This window comes from Bubalus kerabau, chromosome 9 (genome assembly GCF_029407905.1).
Source record: "Bubalus kerabau isolate K-KA32 ecotype Philippines breed swamp buffalo chromosome 9, PCC_UOA_SB_1v2, whole genome shotgun sequence".
Lineage (NCBI taxonomy): Eukaryota > Metazoa > Chordata > Mammalia > Artiodactyla > Bovidae > Bubalus > Bubalus kerabau.
In genome coordinates, this window is record NC_073632.1 from 41,685,385 (window position 1) to 41,709,085 (window position 23,701).

Here is a 23,701-nt window from a genome sequence, read left to right on the forward strand (position 1 = left end):
ACCCATGAAGCTGTTTTCTTGAACTTGTCATTCTAACCTAAATGGGACATTATTTTTCTCCAATATTCTAGGAACTAACAATGGAGAGAGGTTTGAGAAGACAAGATATAGAGTGTTATAAAATAATTTTAATTCATATATGTAGCAGAATTTATAAAGAAACCTTAAGAAAAAATACAATCCTATTTTCAAATGGACAAAGTACTTAGCAGGTGCGTTTTATAAATGATATCTCCGTGTGTCTGTACCTCTCTAGGGTAAAGGCTGAGAAATCAGAGACCTTGGCTGGGGCAAGGGAGGAGAAAAGGAAAGATATAAGCATCTGAATGCAGAGTTCCAAAGAATAGCAAGAAGAGATAAGAAAGCCTTCTTCAGCGATCAATGCAAAGAAATAGAGGAAAACAACAGAATGGGAAAGACTAGAGATCTCTTCAAGAAAATTAGAGATACCAAGGGAACATTTCATGCAAAGATGGGCTCGATAAAGGACAGAAATGGTAGGGACCTAACAGAAGCAGAAGATATTAAGAAGAGATGGCAAGAATACACAGAAGAACTGTACAAAAAAGATCTTCACGACCCAGATAATCACGATGGTGTGATCACTGACCTAGAGCCAGATATCGTGGAATGTGAAGTCAAGTGGGCCTTAGAAAGCATCACTACGAACAAAGCTAGTGGAGGTGATGGAATTCCAGTTGAGCTATTTCAAATCCTGAAAGATGATGCTGTGAAAGCGCTCCACTCAATATGCCAGCAAATTTGGAAAACTCAGCAGTGGCCACAGGACTGGAGAAGGTCAGTTTTCTTTCCAATCCCAAAGAAAGGCAATGCCAAAGAATGCTCAAACTACCGCACAATTGCGCTCATCTCACAAGCTAGCAAAGTAATGCTCAAAATTCTCCAAGCCAGGCTTCAGCAATATGTGAACTATGAACTTCTTGATGTTCAAGCTGGTTTTAGAAAAGGCAGAGGAACCAGAGATCAAATTGCCAACATCCGCTGGATCATGGAAAAAGCAAGAGAGTTCCAGAAAAACATCTATTTCTGCTTTACTGACTATGCCAAAGCCTTTGACTGTGTGGATCACAAGAAACTGTGGAAAATTCTGAAAGAGATGGGAATACCAGACCACCTGACCTGCCTCTTGAGAAATTTGTATGCAGGTCAGGAAGAAACAGTTAGAACTGGACATAGAACAACAGACTGGTTCCAAATAGGAAAAGGAGTGCATCAAGGCTGTATATTGTCACCCTGTTTATTTAACTTATATGCAGAGTACATCATGAGAAACGCTGGGCTGGAGGAAGCACAAGCTGGAATCAAGATTGCCGGGAGAAATATCAATAACCTCAGATATGCAGATGACACCACCCTTATGGCAGAAAGTGAAGAGGAACTCAAAAGCCTCATGATGAAAGTGAAAGTGGAGAGTGAAAAAGTTGGCTTAAAGCTCAACATTCAGAAAACGAAGCAGTCCCACCACTTCATAGGAAATAGATGGGGAAACAGTGGAAACAGTGTCAGACTTTATTTTTGGGGGCTCCAAAATCACTGCAGATGGTGATTGCAGCCATGAAATTAAAAGACGCTTACTCCTTGGAAGAAAAGTTATGACCAACCTAGATAGCATATTCAAAAGCAGAGACATTACTTTGCCAACAAAGGTCTGTCTAGTCAAGGCTATAGTTTTTCCAGTGGCCATGTATGGATGTGAGAGTTGGACTGTGAAGAAAGCTGAGTGCAGAAGAATGATGCTTTTGAACTGTGGTGTTGGAGAAGACTCTTGAGAGTTCCTTGGACTGCAAGGAGATCCAACCAGTCCATTCTGAAGGAGATCAGCCCTGGGATTTCTTTGGAAGGAATGATGCTAAAGCTGAAACTCCAGTACTTTGGCCACCTCATGGGAAGAGTTGACTTATTGGAAAAGACTCTGATGCTGGGAGGGATTGGGGGCAAGAGGAGAAGGGGACGACAGAGGATGAGATGGCTGGATGGCATTGATGGTTGTGTGTCTGAGTGAACTCCAGGAGTTGGTGATGGACAGGGAGGCCTGGGGTGCTGCGATTCATGGGGTCGCAAAGAGTCGGACACGACTGAGCAACTGAACTGAACTGAACTGATGCCTACTTAGTCTAACTCAAAGTTTCCCATTTAATTAAATAAAAATCCTTTTATCAAAGGACAACTATTAACATCTTAAGAAAGTTTGGGAAGCATTGACCTGGAGATTTTATTTTTTCTCTTCCTCTGCTGCTGCTGCTGCTAAGTCACTTCAGTCGTGTCCGACTCTGTGTGACCCCATAGATGGCAGCCCACCAGGCTCCCCCGTCCCTGGGATTCTCCAGGCTCTAGTTGCTCACATAAAATTCTCTCCCTGATCTTCCTAGTACTTGAACTAGGAAGTCATCAGACACCTCTCTTGCTAGCATTCTATCATTCGTTGAAACTGTAACTCATAAGTATTTTGTTTTTCTTGTATCTCCTGGAAGATTATTTTCTTAAGTGGAGTTTAAATTTTTGGTTTACTTCATAATCAAAAGAAAATGCTTTTATCATCTCTTGTTTACTAAAGCAAGTTCTAGTAGTTTTAAACTAAGCATGAAAGTGAAGTGTGGAAACACACCAAGTAAGAGAGAGTGACAGAGTTCAAAAGTTGAAAACTGTCAATGATTGTTCTTTTCCTGTTTGCCCTTTACTGTCTTTGAAGCCAAATGTTTGATCTTTTGCATTTTCCAAGATGGACATATTATGCTATTGTTAGGTAAACACCAAGACAGAACCATGAAGCTCAAAATAAATGTTTCAGCCACACCTCATTAAAAATAATATTTACCACATACTTAGTAAGAGAAAAATACAAACTGTGTTTTACCTTTTATCTCATTTTATCGACTATTTTAGGAAAAATAGTGATAGTACAAAATATAGAGAAATATTATGTAGTTTTTCTTGAACATTTACCTATTTCAAAATATAGGTTCTATAGCCAAATAATTTGACTTCCTGAATCTATACCCACATCCTTAGTGTAGCTGTAATAGAAATTGAAAAAAGAAAAAAATTTGAATTTTAGAGCTGGCAATTTTTCTAAGTAAGTCAGCAACTTCTGTTTGCTGTGGTTTTTAAATACATCTAAAACTTGACTGCTTCTGACTTTCTCTGCTACTACTAGACTCCCCAGAGCCACCATCGTCTTGCCTAAATTATTGTAATGACTACTAACTCTCTTCCGATCTACTCTCAACACAGAAACAAACTGACCCTTTAAAAACTTAAATCAGGTAACACAACATTGTAAACCAACTATACGCCAATAAAAGCTTTTGAAAAAGAACATGAAAAAGCAATGAAGTGATCTAAAAAATGTAAATTAAGATATATATCACTCTTACTATTCACAACCTTTCAATAACTTCTCATTTAAAGTCAAAGTCCTTACAATGATCTACAAGGCCCTCATATATGGTCCCCAGTCATTTCTCTAATTCATCTCTTACTGCCCCCCTCCTTGCTCCCTTTACTCCAAATGCTACTCTTTGCTATTCTGGATGCTCTCTATTCAACTTTTTTTTTTTTAAGTCTTTATTGCTTCTGTTTTATGTTTTGGTTTTTTGACCACAAATCATGTGGGATCTTAGTTCCCCAAGCAAGGATCAGACTACATGCACTGCAAGGCGAAGTCTTAACCACTAGGCTGCCAGGGAAGTCTCCCTCGTCAAGCCTTTGTAACTGGATCAGTCTTTCCTCCCATATCCACAGGCTCCTCTCCCTCACCTTTTTAAAATCTTTGTTCAAATGTCTCATCTTCTCAGCAAGCCCTTGAACGACCAACTTGCCTTACCAACTCTGGAACTTTTTATCTCCCTCTTTGCCTCTTTATTCTTTACAACCTTCTTAATACCTTCTAATATATTATAAAACATACATTTTCTGTAATTATTGGCCTCCTCCATTAGACTGTAAGCCTCATGAGAGATGGATTTATTTTTCTGTTTTGTTCACTTTTGTTTCTCCAGCGCCTATGCTAGAGACATAGAAGACACTTAAGTATTTATTGAATACAAATATAGCATGCTGCTGCTGCTAAGTCACTTCAGTTGTGTCCAACTCTGTGCGACCCCATAGATGGCAGCCCATCAGGCTCCCCCGTCCCTGGGATTCTCCAGGCAAGAACACTGGAGTAGGTTGCCATTTCCTTCTCCAGTGCATGAAAGTGAAAAGTGAAAGTGAAGTAGCTCAGTCATGTCCGACTCTTAGCGACCCCATGGACTGCAGCCTAGCAGGCTCCTCCGTCCACGGGATTTTCCATGCAAGAGTACTGGAGTGGGGTGCCATTGCCTTCTCCGACAAATATAGTGTAGGCACAGTTTAATATGCCTTTTAACCAAGAAAGGAAAGAATGTATAAACAAATGAAAAGTAACTTTGATCAATGGCCAGGCAACTGAGACTATTTCAGATAAATTATACCTGAGAATAGAATTGTAAGTATAACTGACCCAAGTTCTCTCTACACTTCTCCTAAAGCATTGAGTTGCTACATGATCAGTTTTCCTTTGATAGAAATGGATAGTAGTCTATGAGCACATGAATGTTTATGTTTCAATTTTATTCTTGTTCCCAACTCTCATTTTCCACTTTATACATTTAAAGAATTATATACATTTATTTCTACAATATTTGAGGACAAATTGAATGGATTCAAAGAGCTAAACAATGCTGGTCAATCTAACCAACTAGGATTCTATATAGTAGTCATAAGTATAATTATTATCTTTCTCAGTAAGATATCTGTTTTACTGTCTTTTGTAATCATAACAGAGAAGATTTTTACCTGTTTGTTTTCAATAGTTCTGTTATCTCTTTCTATAAGTAAACTTTGAAAAAACCCTTCAGTGATTGCTTGCCAACAGAAGCAGCTAGATCTGCAATAATTCACCAACCTGGATTAACCAAATTTGTCTGCCTTTGTTTGAGGGATTAAATCTGTTGATTATCTGGAATCTCAAGGGCAGAAAAGTTGAGCTTGTCTCTTACACTGGGTCCTATTTCCCACTCAAACTCACAACCTCTTTACTTCTGCCTATATTGATGAGGAACCTGTAAGGGGAAATACTCCCATTCCTGAGCAACTTTGCTGTTTTTCCACTGATGAGCTGTTCATATGACAGAGTTCTGAGTTTCTTGTCTACTTATCACTTACTTCAGCCTGTTCCTGTTAGTGATTTGAATTGAACAGCTGTATGTGTAGTACATATAAAAAGTTATTTATCCTTAAAACACTCACATGTGACATTCACAATGTGAACTGTGAACCTCATGGAGTATGTTGAAAACAAATAACAGGTCAGTAGTGAAGAGTCTGTTGGTGCTACAATCAGCCAGGTGCTCACTATTTAGCTCATTAGGAGTGGAAGGCGGAGAATGAATAAATAGGGGAGCAGGTATCATTGACTTCAATACAAATCTTCCTTCTGCGATCACAAACCAGAGAAAACCAATGTGAACTTGGGAGTTTCTCTTTTTAGCTGCTTTTTTTTGGTGGGATTCACCAATATTCAGCTTTCAGTTTCTATGGGTGCTGTAGATTCCCAAAGCTATGTGCACCCAGTCAAGAACAGCAGTCTAAACTGTAGCCATTCATTTTTGTCCTGTTTCAAAGTATTCATTCATTTGTCCAACAGCTTATTATTGAGTGTCTACCATGTGCTGGGCCCTGTATGAGATACTGGATACAGTCAAGTAACCTTATGGACATAATCTCTATCCTTGCAAAGTTTTAAAATATAATGGAGAAGGTGGACAGTAAACAAAAAATTAATGGTGAGAGATATTAATAAACGCTGTGAAGAAAATGAATAAGTTCTCTAAGGAACTTACACATTTAAAGCCAAAACCAAATACAAACAGGTTGAAAATACTCTAGTATCAACATCAGTAGGGTAACATAAAGTGATCTTTAGACTTTTTCAACTTTGGGCTCAACAGAGTAGCCCGGGTAAGAAGGAATAGGCTTGTCACTAACATAAGCATTGTGTGCAGAATGTTTACTAGGGAATGTGGGGATACAGGAACACAGTTTAGAAATTTGTGAAGAAAGTTTATTTTATAAATTAAGCATTACTTATTCATCATTGAGAAAAGGAAGCTTAGCGCTTGTCTTGGACTATATATGTGCACATCAAAAAACTGAAAAGTGAAACATTCAATCAGCCAATTGTATCAACAACTTGAAAGTAGTGATTCAGCAGATTTGTTTTTTTCAAAGAATTTATAATTTAGCTTGATACTGAAAATGGCTTTCAAGTATGTGCAACTTAGACAAAACATGAAAGCCTTATAACTTTTTTATAACTCCACTGAAGATAAGTGTGGGAGATTCAATTAATACATAAAAAGAAGGCTGAGACAGAGATTGGATACTGAGGCTAATCCTTTGGGATTTTTATTTCCTTGCCTAATTTACAATTAGGACTGAGCTGGGCAAAAGAAGTATTTGTATAACTGGAACAGTATATCAGAGTTAAAAGAGAAGATGATGAAATGCTATATTAGCATTCCATGTGAGACTGTGAAAAGTAGATCTCAATGGCAACCTAAATTACTAAAGTTCTCCTCTTAGAGAGGGGAACACACACACACCCTCAAATTATAACAAAGTATTTATTTTAATAACAGCATTTTTGCATGACTGGCAGAAAAAAAAGAGAAAATGAAAATAGCTTTGCAAAATGAACACTTGGTCTGTTCTGTTTTGAACTAATGAAACAGTATAGACTGTTTCTGCTGCTTAACTTCACTGGGGAACAGCAATCCTTCCCTTCATTTTGTGGTCAGTGAGGTAAGTAGGTTTTCTTAGAGTGCTGATCTAGTTGTGATCTGCTTTGCAAGTGATGAGAAGTACTTTGTGGGTCTTTTGACTGGTGGCTTTAAATGACGACTGGATATCAAGCAAATGATGAAGTTGTTAGTGGAAGATTAGTGAGAATGATTGGAGGTACAAATGGATAACAAAGGCTGTATCATTATCTTGGAAAACATTCCCTTGTTTCCTGGGAAGCAAGGCTCCAATCAGTTCTAATAGACAGTAGTGCTTAACTTCTCTGTGGGAAACAGACTCTGAGAATCTGATAAAAGCACTGCCTGCTCTCCCCCCAAAAAACACACACATGCATGTCCACTCAAAATTGTTATACAATTTTAAGGGATTCACAGACTTTCATGGATATACTAGGGTGGCCTGAGTAGGATAATGTCCCCTATGTTGAACATTCAAGAACACTAACTTTCAAATGCTAAATCTATATATTACACACAAACAAAATGCTAGGAGAGAACTTTCAATTACAGGCAGGAGTACAGCAAATGGTGTATGATGGGGCAGAAGTGTTGCAGTGATAACTGACAATTCAGCGAGGAGTACACAATGATGGAAGACAGACAAGGTGAGTAAACAAAGAGGAACAAAGGAACTGGCAGATGAAAAATTGCAAGAACACCAAAATTTGACTCAATTATTTTATAATCTTCTTAAGAACCAACTCTAAAATTACTTACATATTTGAAATCCAACTACTTTCAAAATTTGAAATTCAAATACTTACATATCTGAAATCGCTCAGTCTTGTCCAACTCTTAGCGACCCCATGGATTGTAGTCCATGGATTATTCAGTCCATGGAATTCTCCAGGCCATAATACTGGAAAGGGTAGCCATTCCCTTCTCCAGGGGATCTTCCCAACCCAGGGATTGAACCCAGGTCTCCTGTATTGCAGGTGGATTCTTTACCAGCTGAGCCACAAGGGAAGCCCAAGGATACTGGAGTGGGTGGTCTATCTCTTCTTCAGTGGATCTTCCCAACCCAGAAATCCAACCAGGGTCTCCCACATTGCAGGTGGATTATATACCAACTGAGCTATCAGGGAAGCCCAGAAATCCAACTAAATGAAATCAATTATTTAGCTATGCAGCTAACTAGTTCCATTTGTGATTTGGGCCTCGGCCATCTAATTTTACCTCTAGCTGAAGTTTGCTGTACTTTGTGATGTACGATACAGTGGTATCCCTCCAGCATCCAATGGTACTTAAACATCATATGCATTGATAATTTGATTATTGCAAGTGGGCAATGATAGTAATAGCCCATTTGAGATGCTGATCATATCTAGTAACCACTGTAGCTCAGATTAGCTCACTGGGCTGCAGCGACTCACCCTACCAAAGTGCTATAAACTAATGATAGTGCAAAGCACGCTTACTCATTGATTTTACATCCCTTACTGTACTTGTCCAAGCAGGGTGATGGTGTCTGTATGAGAATTACTTGGCTAGTGCTATCACTTCTGTGCTATCACCTTTAAATGGTACTAGCTAGATATGTCTTCACATGAAGAAAATTTCAAAGAAATATAGAACCTTGAGATCAGAGGAGGAGCAAGCTAGTGGGGTGCCATAATTATAGGCATGTAGACAGAGTTATCGGAGAAGGCAATGGCACCCCACTCTAGTACTCTTGCCTGGAAAATCCCATGGCCAGAGGAGCCTGGTAGGCTCCAGTCCATGGGGTCGCTAAGAGTCGGACACGACTGAATGACTTCACTTTCACTTTTCACCTTCACGCATTGGAGAAGGAAATGGCAACCCACTCCAGTGTTCTTGCCTGGAGAATCCCAGGGACGGGGGTGCCTGGTGGGCTGCCGTCTATGGGGTCGCACAGAGTCGAACACGACTGAAGTGACTTAGCAGCAGCAGCAGACAGAATTATAATATAGAGCCTGAACCCTTGCTTATACTATACACAGACAAAACAAGTGAGACGCAATGACTCAATAATCATCAGGTCCTAACTATCATGATTTAAGCTATTTATAAAGTAGTTCATTGAAGGGGAAGGATTGAAAGGATCAAAGAATTTAGAAAACTTTATGGAAACTCACAGAAATCAAAGAGAAGAACATCTACTATGAATAGCCACCTGCAGCTTATCAACACCATAACTAAAATACTCTGTCCATTTCCAGGTGAGTTATGAATCTACTGCAGAAACCCTAAGTGACAAAATTCAGTTTCCTTCATTTTTATGGACAGTGCCCAGTGACTTCTACCAAACTAAAGCAATGGCCCACCTGATTCAGAAATCTGGACAGAATTGGATTGACATCCTAACCACAGATGACGACTATGGACTCTCAACACTATTGCAGTTCAAACGGCAGCAAATAATGTGTGCACAGCCTTCAGAGAAGCTCTCCCAGCCTTCCTCTCAGATACTACCATCGAAGTCAGGATCAATCAGACACTTGAGAGAATCATAGCAGAAGCTGAGGTTAATGTCATTGTGGTATTTCTGAGTCAATTCCATGTTTTCAATCTCTTCAGTAAAGCCATTGAAAGGAATATAAATAAGACCTGGATTGCTGGCTAGAGCTGGTCAACATCCACCAAGATGGCTACCATTCCTGATGTTAAAAGGATTGGCAAAGTTGTGGGGTTTACCTTTAGAAGAGGGAATGTGTCCTCTTTCCATTCCTTTCTTCAAAATCTGTGTGTGTTTCCCAGTGATAACAACAAACCCTTAAATGAATATGCCATGCTCGAATCTGCTTGTGCAGTGATCTGAGTCAATGTGTCTCCAACTGTTCTCAGGGCACTTTGGCCACTAAGGACTCAGAAAGGAACTTCTTCCTGAGAACTGACTTCCTGTGGAATTACACTGAACTGGGACTTGTTCACAGTATTCAGCCAGCAGTACTGGCCCTCAGTTATGCCATTCAGGATCTGTGACAAGCTTGAGACTTTCAACCATGGGAGGTAGTAACTTCAATAAGGTTGAGACTTTCAACCATGGGAGGTAGTAACTCACCGATACAAGAAAATTCCCCTACCATCATTTCTTTCTTTCCTTTAATTTGCAATATTGCTATAAACTGCTCTAAATTTTATTTATTTTGTAAGTAGATACTGTCAGTGTTGAATAACCTTCATTTCTATTATTAGTTCTTTGTTCTTAAGCATAAGAGTTATTTTACCTTCACCTTCTATTCTTTTCCACCAAAGTTGTATGCTCTTATTTTCCAAGAGGATTCTGCTGATAGTGTTATTTTCCTTTAGCTTGTGGATTTATATCTGATCCTGCAGTTTTTCAAAATTTCATACGAATTATCTTTTGATGCTCCTAACAACACAAGACCAGGCGTGTTTAACGATCCCTTTTATTATTGCTAAATATTGTGGGTAAGGAAACCAAAGCCAAAAGTACTAGACTCCAGTCTGGGTCTTCTGACTCCATACCCTTTGGGTGATTACAGCCCAACACCTCCAGTTAGGACTCTTTCTTAGGGCAGTCTTTCTAGGACTCCAGTCTTCTTCAAAAGAATGTTATTAGGTCAATCATACCAAGTCCTGTGTTATCTCAGGTTTAAATGAACCACTATTTGTGTAAAAGAAGTCTCTCTTTCTTCTCTTCGATTAGTTTGTAGAAACTCTAATTAGAGTGGCCCTATTTAGTGAAGATTATCCACTGTGTCTTTAAAATGTCCATAAACAAGGCATTTAAAAGCAAACGGCTGCTTTATATGATAAATTTAACTCATCAAAAACAAATTTCTCAGCATTCAAACTTGTCTGTCTTAAGGAAGAATCATGTTCCAAAAATTTATTTCTTTTAAATTTGTTAGGGGAAAAAGGTAAAATGGAATAAGATCCAGTTTTTTCTGATCACATAAGTGATCAGAACAGGGCTGAATCAGTCCAGGGCTGTTTCTACTTGTGTCATTTTACTTTAAACACCCACAACCACAAGCTCCGAGGTTTGAGGTGATCAGCTTACATTTGGGTGAATCATGTGATGGTCAGAGGGTGTTTTAAGTTGCTCATATTAAAACTAGTTTTCACTTTGTAAATGCAAGGCAAAATTAAAAACAAAAACTAATGAAGAGGTACGACTAGAGATTACGGTTTTTTTTTTAACTAAAAGTCTCTTTAAAATATACATTACTACACACACACACACATGCATATTTATATGTCTAGTTATTTTAAGGTGGCTATTTGAAAGCATACTCTTTGTAGTGAAAAACTTTAATGATGGATTGGTTTTTTAAAAGAAACACCTATATGTTAAGTGGACCAACATAATAAAACATACTAGATGAAATTTTAAGAGTGAGAGCTAGTAATGGAGAGAAAACAGACAATCAGAGACAGATGGGATAAAGGGGAGGAGCTATAAAGAGACTCATAAGAAAAAAGAAACACAAATAGCAATAGTTACTTATCCTCTGGGAAAGTATTTAAAATCAGGAATAAGTCTCAAACATTCTGAGGAAAGCTCTTGAGAAAGTACAATCGAAGCAGCTCTTCTAAAATGTTTTATTTAAACACTGGAAGCCCGGGGTCATTCTTTATTCACCCCCTGGGACATGGTTATCCAGAAACAGACAGAAACAGCCTGGAAATGAGGAGTAGAGGAGTGTCTTGTTCCTTTGATCACCAGTGAGCCAAGTCCCTGCCAGATCCAATAGGACAAATACAATAATGCAAACTATTGTCTTTTTAGGAAGAAATCTCCATATAGATATTAAATTGAAAAGATCAGCAATATTTAGGGTCACTAATCAAGGATCTATTCCTCAAAATTATTTTGTCCCCTGGCAAAATTCACTAATACTTAAATAATACTTTCTGAGTGATTTTAGATTCAAATAACTTCAAAGGAGTTAGTTTTCTCCAGTGTTTGAGGATAATCCTTACTTTGGCTCCATATTTGGTGATATCTGTGAGCAGTATTCAGGGAGAGTGCAATCATATTTGTTTTACTGCAACAGATTATTTTATGTTCCTCAAATGTGTGTGAGGACTATTACCTCCTTGTCCCGAATAGTGATTATGGTTTCCTTGTTTATTTTCCTTTATTCTGGATCAGGTACAAGGTAGTGAGTGATGTATGTGGGACAAGAGAATGTATAAGAGTCAAACTACTATTCACACAATTATTTGCCAAATATTTATTGGATGTCTCAGTGTTCCGGCCATGGTGTTGAATTTTGAAAATATCATGGGCAACGAGATAATTCTCTTGCTGAAGGAGTCATGTGTCTAGAGGAGTAAACAGTCAAAGAATTAAGGAGCTGATTACAGTGAAGAATAATGCATTACAATGTTTCATATAAATACAAGATGGCAGAGAAAATTCTCCAGAGATCATGACATCCCTGGTGAATATGATAGATGAGTGAGAGCTAGGCAGGACAGAAACACTCCAGCAAAGTCACAGAGAGAGAAAGTGTGGCATCTTCAGGGATCAGAAAGTAGCACCACAGAATTGGAGTCTTCTGTGGAAATTACAGAGTGGAGGATTAGTGAAGTATCCATCATTAAGGCTTGACAATCAGAGCATCTCAAACTCTGCTGGAGTGTTAATTACCTGGTAATCTTATTACCATGTTGATGCTAATTCAGTAGTTCCAGTAAGGGGGACCTGAAAGACTGCACTTCTAACAACCTCTCAGATGATTCTGATTATCGCTGGTACAAAGGCCACCCTTTCAATGAAAAGTCTGCAAGCTATGTTTAAAGGTTTGGACTTGAGAAAGCAAAGGGGAACCAATTAGAGCTATTTTTAGACGGAAGAGTGATGTGACCTACCATTGTAGAAATGGTATTTCTACTGCAATGTGCATTGATTAGATGAACACAACACTAGACAGAGAAAGTTTGTTAATCCAGGCATACAATAAGTATGCCTTATACGTCAGGTATAAGTACTACAGGTACTAAGAATGTGACAATGAGGATAGAGCGATGTATACTTGAGAGGTAAGATGAAGAGTCTTTGGAGATAGATTGGATGTAAAGAATGACAGGGAAAAGCAAAGATGCTGCAAATGATTCTAAATTTTGGCAACTGGTGCCATTTATTGAGTTGAAAATGCAAAGAAAAGTGAAGGTCTGGTAGAGAGAAGAAATATTAAGCATTCCATTTTGGACACGTTGAATTTGAAGAACTTGGAGAAGGAAATGGCAACCCACTCCAGTGTTCTTGCCTGGACAATCCCAGGGATGGGGGAGCCTGGTGGGCTGCCATCTATGGGGTCACACAGAGTCAGAAACAACTGAATCGACTTATCAGCATAAGACATTCAAGTGCAATGGTCTGGAAGTTAGAGGAGATATTGGGACTAGAAGGGAAAGATTGTGAGGTGATGAGGCCCATAATAACTAATAATTTTTAAGGCTTACTAAACTAAGCCTTGGGGCTTCCCTCACATCTCAGTTGGTAAAGAATCCGCCTGCAATGCAGGAGACCCCAGTTCAATTCCTAGGTTGGAAAGATCCACTGGAGAAGGGATAGGCTACCCACTCCAGTATTCTTGGGCTTCCCTTGTGGCTCAGCTGGTAAAGAATCCGCCTGCAATGTGGGAGACCTGGGTTCGATCCCTGGGTTGGTAAGATCCCCTGGAGAAGGGAAAGGCTACCCACTCCATTATTCTGGCCTGGAGAATTCCATGGACTATACAGTCTATGGGGTCACAAAGAGTCGGACACGACTGAGCGACTTTCACTTCACTTAACAAACTAAGCATTAACATACCTCATCTCTAATCTTTAAATATGGTAGATCCACAGATTCATGTTCACTACATTTCATCCTAAAGAACTGGCAAGAGGAGGTTTTACTGGTGACTGAGACTTGCAGCAGTTTAGAGATGGGGGGACCTCGATTGTAAGGATCTGGGGCCCATCAATAACCATAGAGTTAGCAGCAAAATTCTCCCAGTCTTAGTCATGTGCTTTTGCTACACCATGGAAAACTTTACAAAAGTAAAAGACATAGGTTGGGTACCAGATAGAGATGCAAGGGTGCTTCCTTTGCAAGTCTCTGCTTGACATACATAGATATCTTTTTTCCCAAGCACAGCTCACTTACAGAGTTGCAGTGGACAGCAGAGCGGCTGAGGACACGGAAAACAACATCAACCACAGCAGCTTAATGGGAGTGGCCTCCTGACCTTGTGTTCTCAAAAATAGGTCATTAACATACTGAGGTGGATTATATAATCAAGGAAATGCAAATCCTACTCTCTAAATATTTTTGGGTCAACTTATCATGAGGGTCAGAGTCTTGATGAAAAACAAATGAATAATGGATGGAAGAAGTCTTTAACAGCTTAATAATCATAGCATTAGTGTTCAGAATTTAATCCAGAGCAAACATTCAAAAGAATATTTAACAAGTAATGAATGCACTGGTTTGGTTCCATCCTCTTTCCTGTAAGAACAAATGTGGAATTGTGCCATTTTATTTACATCATACAATGTTATCATTATTTACGGAACATATATGTGTCAGAAATTTACCCTGTAAAACCTATTTAAATACAGGAAAAAAGCTCGTGGAAATTATAGTTCAAACAAGAGAATGGAAGAGGATTTGCTCCCTAAAGAAATAAGATACTAGGGCTTACATGTGTATATTGCTTAAGGAACGAATGGAAGAAAAATCAATACACAGGTAGAGTTGGGAACACTGAAAGCTTTTTTTTGCCCATTTTGGTTTCCTCCATATATTTTTTTTTCTTCCAGGCAACTGCTGCAATAAGACTTTTTTGGTTAATTCCACCATGTTAGATCTGATATTCTGCTTCTTTAAAGTAATACTAATTAAATTTGAATTAATTAAAAGAACTAGAAGTCTGTGAAGACATATAATAAAATCAATGCATATGCTTAAAGACTTTGCTAAAGTTATATTTGGTCATTGACCTGACTATTGTAGCTAATACATTCACTTAAAATACAACTTGATTTTCTTACACTGTATTTGCCAAAGGGGGGAATAACTGAAGGAAGGAAACATTCATAAAAGATTAACTGAAAAAAAAATTAACTGAGAAAAAACAGAGGAAGAATAACTCTATTCAAGTAGAATAACTTCTGCCTTGTTCCATAGATTTTGCACCCAACAAAAACCACAGAAGCATCACAGATACAGATGCGATGGTATGTGCTTAGCCATGATTATATATCACATTAACGGTGGAGCCAGAACTCAAATGTTCTCCTCCTTCTCAGTCTAGGATTCTCTCCTGCACCACAAGTTCAATATGGCTGCCTCATGTGTCAGTAAAACATTTTCTGTTCTAGCTGTACTGCATACAAGTTCTCATTGTACAAACTGAGTAGTAAGAAGAGTAATTTTTCATTATATTTCTTTCTTCTCAGGTTAAAAAAATCATTTTCTGAACTAAATTGGAAATAGAATTTAGAGGTCTCTTTATTATATCCTGGGGCTTCCCCAGTGGTTCAGTGGTAAAGAATTCACCTGCAATGCAGGAGACATGGGTTTGATTCCTGAGTTGGGAAGACTCAGGGATCCCTGAGTGGCAACCCACTCTGGTATTCTTGCCTGGGAAATTCCATGGACAGAGGAGCTTGGCTGGCTATAGTCCATAGGGTTGCAAAAGAGTCAGACACAACTTAGCAGCTAAACAACAATTACTATACCCTCTGTTACTGAAACAGACTTAAAAACCATTGGTGATAGTAAGATTCCCTACCTCCTACCCAATGAGTATGGACTCAGAGGGAGGTCACTAGCAGTTACTCTGTGCTCAGTTGTGTCCAACACTTCTGTGACCCCATGGACTGTAACCTGCCTGACTCCTCTGTCCATGGGATTTCTCAGGCAAGAATGGAGCGGGTTGCCATTTCCTTCTTCAAGGGCTCTTTCTGACCCAGGGACTGAACCCATGCCTCCTGCTTTGCAGGTAGATTCTTTACCATGAAGACATCTGGGGAGCCCTAGAAGTTACATTAGGTCCACCAGTTAAACTTCTCAGGTAGGGATGCACCCAAGAACAGGGTGCGTTTGTTACTGAACTCTCTCTGGGTTTGCAGCTCTGTCACTTCAGCCTTCATTTTGGGGCTGGTGAGCATGACAATTCCTGGCTTGGATCACCTGCTGAAACTTGGGTCAAAGACCCAGGCTGAGTGTGACTCTAGAAGGAAAGGATGAATTTTCCTGCTTCCAAATGGCACCTTGATTATGGCTTTGAGTCAGAAGAAAAAAAAAAAAAGAAAAACACAGTGAGGATAATTTAAACTAATATATCATTAGGTGCAACAGAAAGACTCCATAATGAAAGTCAAGATGTGTATCTTCAGAGAAGGTCTTTCACTCCTTGGCTGGGGGCCTCCTCTGAGAAAAGAGGAAGATGATCCCTGCTAAGTGTGCTTCGCTGAGTTATTATGGAGTAAAAGGGCATCACAGATTTGAGTATTATAAAGTAGCATATGAATGTCAGGTGACTTTTTTACTTGATAGATTCAAAGCATTTTCATTTATTTTCACATCATCCCTGTCAGCTAATTATAGGTATTTAAAAGTATTAAGCTAATCTTTATTAACCCTTAATCTGTTCCTGCTGCTGCTAAGTTGCTTCAGTCGTGTCCAACTCTGCGCGACCCCATAGACAGCAGCCCACCAGGCTCCCCCATCCCTGGGATTGTCCAGGCAAGAACACTGGAGTGGGTTGCCATTTCCTTCTCCGAATCTGTTCCTGATGCTAGGCTAAAGTGTTCATATACATGTGTGTGCTCAGTCGTGTCCAACTCTTTTGTGACCTTATGGACTGTAGCCTGCCAGGCTCCTCTGTCCATGGGATTTTCCAGGCAAGAATACTGGAGTGGGTTTCCATCTCCTTCTCCAGGGTAACCACCCAATCCAGGGATCGAACCCACATCTCTTATATCTCCTGCATTGGCAGGCAGACTCCTTATGCTGCAGCCACCTAGAAATAATTACATTTAATTCTTACAACAGTCCTATTAAGTATAATAGGTTTCATTTATCTCAACTGAGGCCTAGAAATAAGTTGTAAATGTCAAGATCACACCACTAATGAAATTTGGAACCAGAATTAGAGTGGCATCTGCTCTAGAGGACCCATTCTGAAAGTATGCAAAGTGGAAAACATAAAGGTGCTCAGATTTCAGTTCTGTAAGTAAGAGAATTTATCTCCATAAACATTAGCTTACTTTCTCAAATTCACAGAGCAAGACATCAGAAATTCTCAACAATTCTCAAATTGTTGCCTAGTAGTTAAGAACTACTAGTCCTCAAGTAGTTCTCACACTCATTGATCCAGAATATCCTTTTTTCTCATTTTTAAGTGATATTCCTTGCAAGGATAGTGTTATAATTGGGATAATGGATACACTTAAAATATTTCTATCAGTCTTTATTTCTGTTTTTATTTTTCATAGTTACTTGCTGTACTGAAAAATGTCACATTCATGGAGGGCTGCTGCTGCTAAGTCACTTCAGTCGTGTCCGACTCTGTGCAACCCCATAGACAGAAGCCCACCAGACTCCCCTGTCCCTGGGATTCTCCAGGCAAGAACACTGGAATGGGTTCCCATTTCCTTCTCCAATGTTTCCAGTGGTCATGTATGGATGTGAGAGTTGGACTATAAAGAAAGCTGAGCGCTGAAGAATTGATGCTTTTGAACTGTGGTGTTGGTGAAGACTCTTGAGGGTCCCTTGGACTGCAAGGAGATCCAACCAGTCCATCCTAAAGGAGATCAGTTCTGGGTGTTCATTGGAAGGACTGATGTTGAAGCTGAAACTCCAATACTTTGGCCACCTGATGCGAACAGCTGACTCATTTGAAAAGACTCTGATGCTGGGAAAGATTGAGGGCAGGAGGAAAAGGGGACGACAGAGGAAGAAATCTTTGGATGGCATCATCGACTCGATGGACATAGGTTTGGATGGACTTCGGGAGTTGGTGATGGACAAGGAGTCCTGACATGCTGCGGTTCATGGGATCGCAAAGAGTCAGACATGGCTGAGCAACTAAATTGAACTGAACTGAATGCATGAAAGTGAAAAGTGAAAGCAAAGTCACTCAGTTGTGTCTGACTCTTAGCAACCCCATGGACTGCAGCCTACCAGACTCCTCTGTCCATGGGATTTTCCAGGCAAGAGTACTGGAGTGGGTTGCCATTGCCTTCTCCAATTCATGGATGGAGGGAGTTCATTTCATTTTGATGCCCATGGAGCTATGAATACTGGATACAATATTGTGCTCTGGAGGGAGATCAATGGCCACATGTCTATCACAAGATGGTACAATATGACCTGAAGAATGATGTCTTCATTGTCACAAATCAAGAAACAAAAAATGAGCATAGGAATCTTAAGGTAATTTTGTATTGGCTGCTTTGTAGCATTCAAATCAATTGATACTTCAACTGCAAAATCCTTGTCCCCACCAGACCCCTCAGTGGCCCTACTGCCTGTTCAATGTTCCCAACTTCCCTCCTTAAATTCCATGGTCAACTTGTATATTACTGCCTTGTACACACCCTCAGTTTCCGTGCCCAGCTCTCTATTCATCATTCATTGGACCAAAGTATAATCCTGATTATATTCAACTTTGTCTAACCAATACAGCTGATCTTGGCAAAAACAAACAAACAAAAAACCCCACCTACTTTGCTAACTGTTCTCACTTAAAATTCATGATCTCTAACTTCCATTGGGTTCTAAATGCTGTTGGGAAATCAGACTAGTATCCCAGCCCATTCGTTTGTCTACCACCCTAGATGGTTATTTATACTTTCTTGTCTGTCCTTTTACTCCAGCACACCTTTCCCATCTTCACTTTCAGTGGACCCTGCTTCCTATTTGACTGACAAAACTGAGACAATCACAAGGGACTGACTGCTTCCACCACATCTATGCTGCGTCGCTGCTTTCCATCTGGCACTGTGCGTGGGCTGTCCATGCTTCAAGCCAAGGTCAGCTCCTCTGAATCCCAGCGCCTTTTACTTGCTCAAAGATGTTTCTCTGGCAATTCTCCACTCTCTTCTGCACCCTCAAGTATTTTCTCTTCTATGTTTTCTAAATAGTGATACAAATAAGTTGGTCTTCCTTCCATTTTAAGAAAAGAAAATCCAAAGAACTGTATTGATCCCCATCTTCCTCCTTTGTATACTGCCCATTCCTGTTTCCCTTTACGGCAAAACTCCTTGAAAAAGTTGAATATATTCACTGGCCTCAATTTCTCTCCTCCCATAAATTCTTTTTAATTCTTTTCAGTCCATCAAAATTATTTCTCTCTGGTTAATAAATACAAACATCATCTTACTTCGCTTACTGGCTAATTATTCTCCCCTCCATGAAATGCTTTCTGTATTTGCTTCCATGACACCACACTCCCTGGGTTTTCTTCTTCTGTCTCTGGCCACAACTTCTCAGTCTCCTTTGCCCTTTCCTTACCATTCCCGCTCCCTCTGAATATTGATAGACCCAGAACTCCAAACTGCTTCTTTAAAAAATTTTTTTTTATTTTGGCCACACCCTGTGGCATGTGGGATCTTAGTTCCCAGATCAAAGATCAAACCTGTGCCCTATAAACTGAAAGTGCAGAGTCTTAACCACTGGACCACCAGGGAAGTTCCCTGCTCTTCTTTTCTATCTGCACTTTTCCTTAGTGATCTCATCCATGCACTTAGACAATGTCATTATATAGAAGGCCGATGATACCAACATTTTTATCTTGTGAATTTCAGCTCAAGTAAATATACAACTGTCTATCTGACATCTCTACCTGGGTATCTAATAGTTTTTCATCTTAACTGATTATCTCCAAGACTGACCTCCAAAACCTACCTGCATCCCAATAAATGGTAACTCATTTCTTCTAGCTGTTTATGAAAAAATCCTTGTCACTTCTCTTTCTGTCACACTTCATAGCCATTCTAGGTTACACTTTCAAAATACACAGTCTACACTTTTGTCCTCTACTCCATTGCTACCACCACCCTGATCCAAGCTCCAATCACCTCTCACCCAGATTCATTTTCTTATTGCTATCTTTTATGTGGGGAGAGAGAAAAAAACTGTACAGCTGGGAAGAAAGGTTTCACTTTTATCCCCATAATGATGTTCAGCTTTATCTCATAGTTCAATCCTTTTGTGTCTTCTGAGCATCCTTTAGGAGTGTGGATACTTTGGACTAAGTTTTCCCTGAGGAATCTACAGGGCAGATATCCTGCCTGCTGAAACCCCAGATCAGACATAGCTGTAGTGAAGACAAGAAAGCCAGCATCTGTGAACACAGCTACTAACCTTGGCTACTTTTCTCTCTCACTCAGATCATTTTCATGTCCCAAAGAAAAGACTAGTTAGCTAAGGGCTTCATTTTCCAGGCTAGGAATAGCTGTTAAGACACTCTAGAGAAAGTCTCATTTACTTGTTCAGCTTTGGCTTCCCAAGGTAAGAGTGAGACAAAAAAAAAAAAAATTTATCTCACAAGATGTGCCATGAGAAAGGGATTAGGAATGAAAAAAAAAAAAAGCTGAAATGCAAAGAGTTACTAGCTATATTGAAAAGAGATGGTTCCATAAAAGTAGAGTAGTATGTGTGACTCATATCATGACATGCAGAATTAAAACTGAAATTCTCAAGATGAATTAAATATTAAATTTTATTTATGTATCAAGGGTTATCTTTTTAACTAATACTGTAATGGGTTTAAATGATAATTTTCCATTATTTTGTTTTTCAAGATTAGACACGGCATGCTCCTTGGACGCCATGATTAATAACCTTCATCTAAAGTATATAAAAGTCCAATGATTCTTATATAGTTGAACTCTTCATATAGCACAGGATTGAAATTTTCCAAAACATCATTTCCTCCATTAGTTCCACCACTACACATTTTTATGTCTGCTAGTGACTTTTTAGAAGAGTTAATTTCCTTATTTGCTTACAAAATTTATTAATGTGACAAAAACTGTATTCTTCCTGAGCAGTTTCACTATCTGAAATACTTTCTATTTAAGTTGTTGAAATTCCTCCAGATGACAAAGAATTTTTACACTATGAAGAAAAAAAGACCAAAATACTATTTTGCAAATAAATCTTTAAATTAAATCAGAGATATTATAGTTAGGATAAATCTTTTTAAAAACTTATTTGGAATTTCTTTTCACTTTGCAGAAAATTCAATCTAAATTCTTCAAGGAATGCAGTCCTGGGCAAATGAAGAAAACCACAAAAAGTCAACATACTTGCTGCTATGAATGTGTGACCTGTCCTGAAAATCACTATAGTAATCAGACAGGTAATATTAATTACACTCCCTACAACATGCATAGTGATACACCTGAACCATTTCTCTTTAAGCTGATTTTTTAACATGGATTCTATTTAGTTTATTTTTTTCATTTCAAAAAATAAAAAGTGTTTTATGCTTCTGCAGCAGATGAATACTCAATACCTAACAGATGTAAAAGTAACTTCACTTCCAAGGGAAGATGTTGTTCCTCTACTGGACTTCCTCTCCCAGTACCTCTTAAAATAATGCAAGTTCTCTGTGAATTTTTGTCTATGTATCCCACACAGACATGTCTGATTTGTAACTGAGGCACAATAACTATAGATAAATAAATGCTGAACTAACTAAACTGAGTATGATGAAAACCCAGAGGTGTGCATACTCTAGAGATCTCATTATTCCTACCAAGAGGCACTAGTTCAATCAGCTCAAGATTGAAGGTTCAAGATTACAGGACCCGTAAGGGATAAAGAAAGGGCTTGAAATATGTCTGGTACCAAAGTTCTTATTCTTGACAGTCCCTGAACTGCCACCTATCATAGCAAGTTCATAAGAGGCTAGCATCTATCTTGAGTATATTAATTTTCTAAAGACTCATGGCCCAGATGAATTTTTCTCTTTTTCTTTTTTCTCTTCCACTCTTACTGTTCCCTCACTGTCCCTCTTTCTTTATTACCTTCCTGGGTCATGTGCATGCTTTATTTTAATAAGTAACCAATGTGACAATTATCTATATCCATTTTCCAGTCAGAACTCTCACTGAGGAGTCTCATTTGTAGCACTTGGGGACAATCACCTGGTTTAAATATTTGCAATGTAACCAAATCTGCTGTGTCTTTTACATACGGATCATTGCCTTTTATACAACAACGAAACTCACTGGGCCCCTGTAGGGAGCACAATGTGCTTTGAAAGGAAATGGAGTACCTTGACTCCTTGGCTATCTTGCTCCTGGCCCTCTCTCTGCTGGGAATTCTGTTTGTTCTGGCCATTGGCATAATATTTACAAGAAACCTGAACACACCCGTTGTGAAATCATCCGGGGAATTGATGGTCCGCTACGTAATCCTCTTCTGTCATTTCCTCAACTTTGCCGGCACAGGCTTTTTCATTAGGGAACCACAAAGCTTCACGTGTAAAACCAGGCAGAGGCTATCTGGCATGAGCTTTACTCTCTCCATCTCCTACATTCTGATGAAGTCCCTGAAAATTCTGCTGGCCTTCAGCTGTCCAAGCTGCAGAACTTCCTGAAGTGCTTCTATAAACCCATCCCCATCATTTTCACTTGCACGGGCATCTGGTTGTCGTTTACACCCTCTAGCTCATCTTTGCAGCCCCTGCTGTGGGACAGAATGTCTCCTTGCCCAGAGTCATTATCTTTGAATGCGAGGAGGGGTCCATTCTTGCATTTGGCTCCATGCTGGGCTATGCTGCCATCCTGGCCTTCATGTGCTTCATTTGTGCCTTCAAAGGCAGGAAATTCCCTGAGAATTACAATGAGGCCAAATTCATAACATTTGGCATGCTCATTTACTTCATAGCTTGGATCACCTTCATCCCCATCTACCACGTTTGGCAAATATATGCTGGTTGTGGAGATCATCATTATTTTAATATCTAAATACGGGATCCGATGTTGCATGTTCTTCCCCAAATGCTATGTTATACTTTCTAAGCAAGAGACTAACACAAAATCTGTCTTTCTCAAGATGATTTACAGTTACTCTCCCCACAGTGCAGGCAGCCTTGCCATGAGCCACAGCAACATCACAATAACCAACCACACCTCTGCTGGTGGGTCTGCAGTCCAGCAGAAAAGCAGAGATCTTCAGGTACAAGGCTTTGCACACATATGCAGAGAAAATGCTATGTGCAGACCTAAAGCTTTGCCTCCAAAAAGAATCTCAAGTATATGAATGAGTCCTTAAGACATGGTATGTTTCAGAATGAAATGTTTTCTAGGGTCTTTGCATTTAAGATGTGCATTTACTTCCTGAACAAACATACACTATGTGACTTCACTACTACTACCTGCACCAAATTTCCCCCTGTTCAACCACCTGTGTAACAAAGTAAATAAAGCCCTCAACCTGAAACTCCCTTCATTCCTTAGCCACCCCCATCAGCCTCCATCTTTACCTCCTTCTTTTTCAGCACAGAGCCAAAGGTATCTTTTCTATTGAAATCAACCCGTAATGCATCATCCTTATTCCATTCTCTATAACCTCTTCTCAAACCTCTTTGTATGGGTTCTCCTCCTCTCTTGAGCATCTTTACCTTCTAGCCTTGTCTGCTGAACAGGCAGTTGATCAATTAAGGTCAGTTAAACAAGAAGTTGAGCAGTTACCATGTTCAGGTGATATGCTAAATACAAAGGTACAAAAAGGATTGAGGCATCATTTCTGACTTTAAAGAGCTCAAAATCCTGGGGAAAACAGTCACAAAATCATTGTTCAGTCACTCAGTCATGTCTGACTCTTTGTGACCCGATGGACTGCACAATGCCAGGCTTCCCTGTCCTTCACCATCTCCTGGAGCTTGCTCAAACTCATGTCCATTGAGACGGTG

At 39.4% G+C, this 23,701-nt stretch overlaps 1 protein-coding gene across 1 annotated transcript; it reads left to right on the top strand.

Annotated features, from left to right (window-relative positions):
- The first annotated feature begins 6,935 nt into the window (after nt 1-6,935).
- GPRC6A (G protein-coupled receptor class C group 6 member A) lies at nt 6,936-23,049 on the top strand. The gene is given in 12 exon segments (XM_055534734.1): nt 6,936-6,983; nt 9,023-9,185; nt 9,188-9,327; nt 17,268-17,307; nt 18,036-18,122; nt 18,125-18,207; nt 21,016-21,139; nt 21,976-22,041; nt 22,044-22,358; nt 22,361-22,429; nt 22,432-22,699; nt 22,701-23,049. Coding segments are annotated over 12 exon segments (1,752 nt in total).
- The last annotated feature ends 652 nt before the right edge of the window (nt 23,050-23,701 follow it).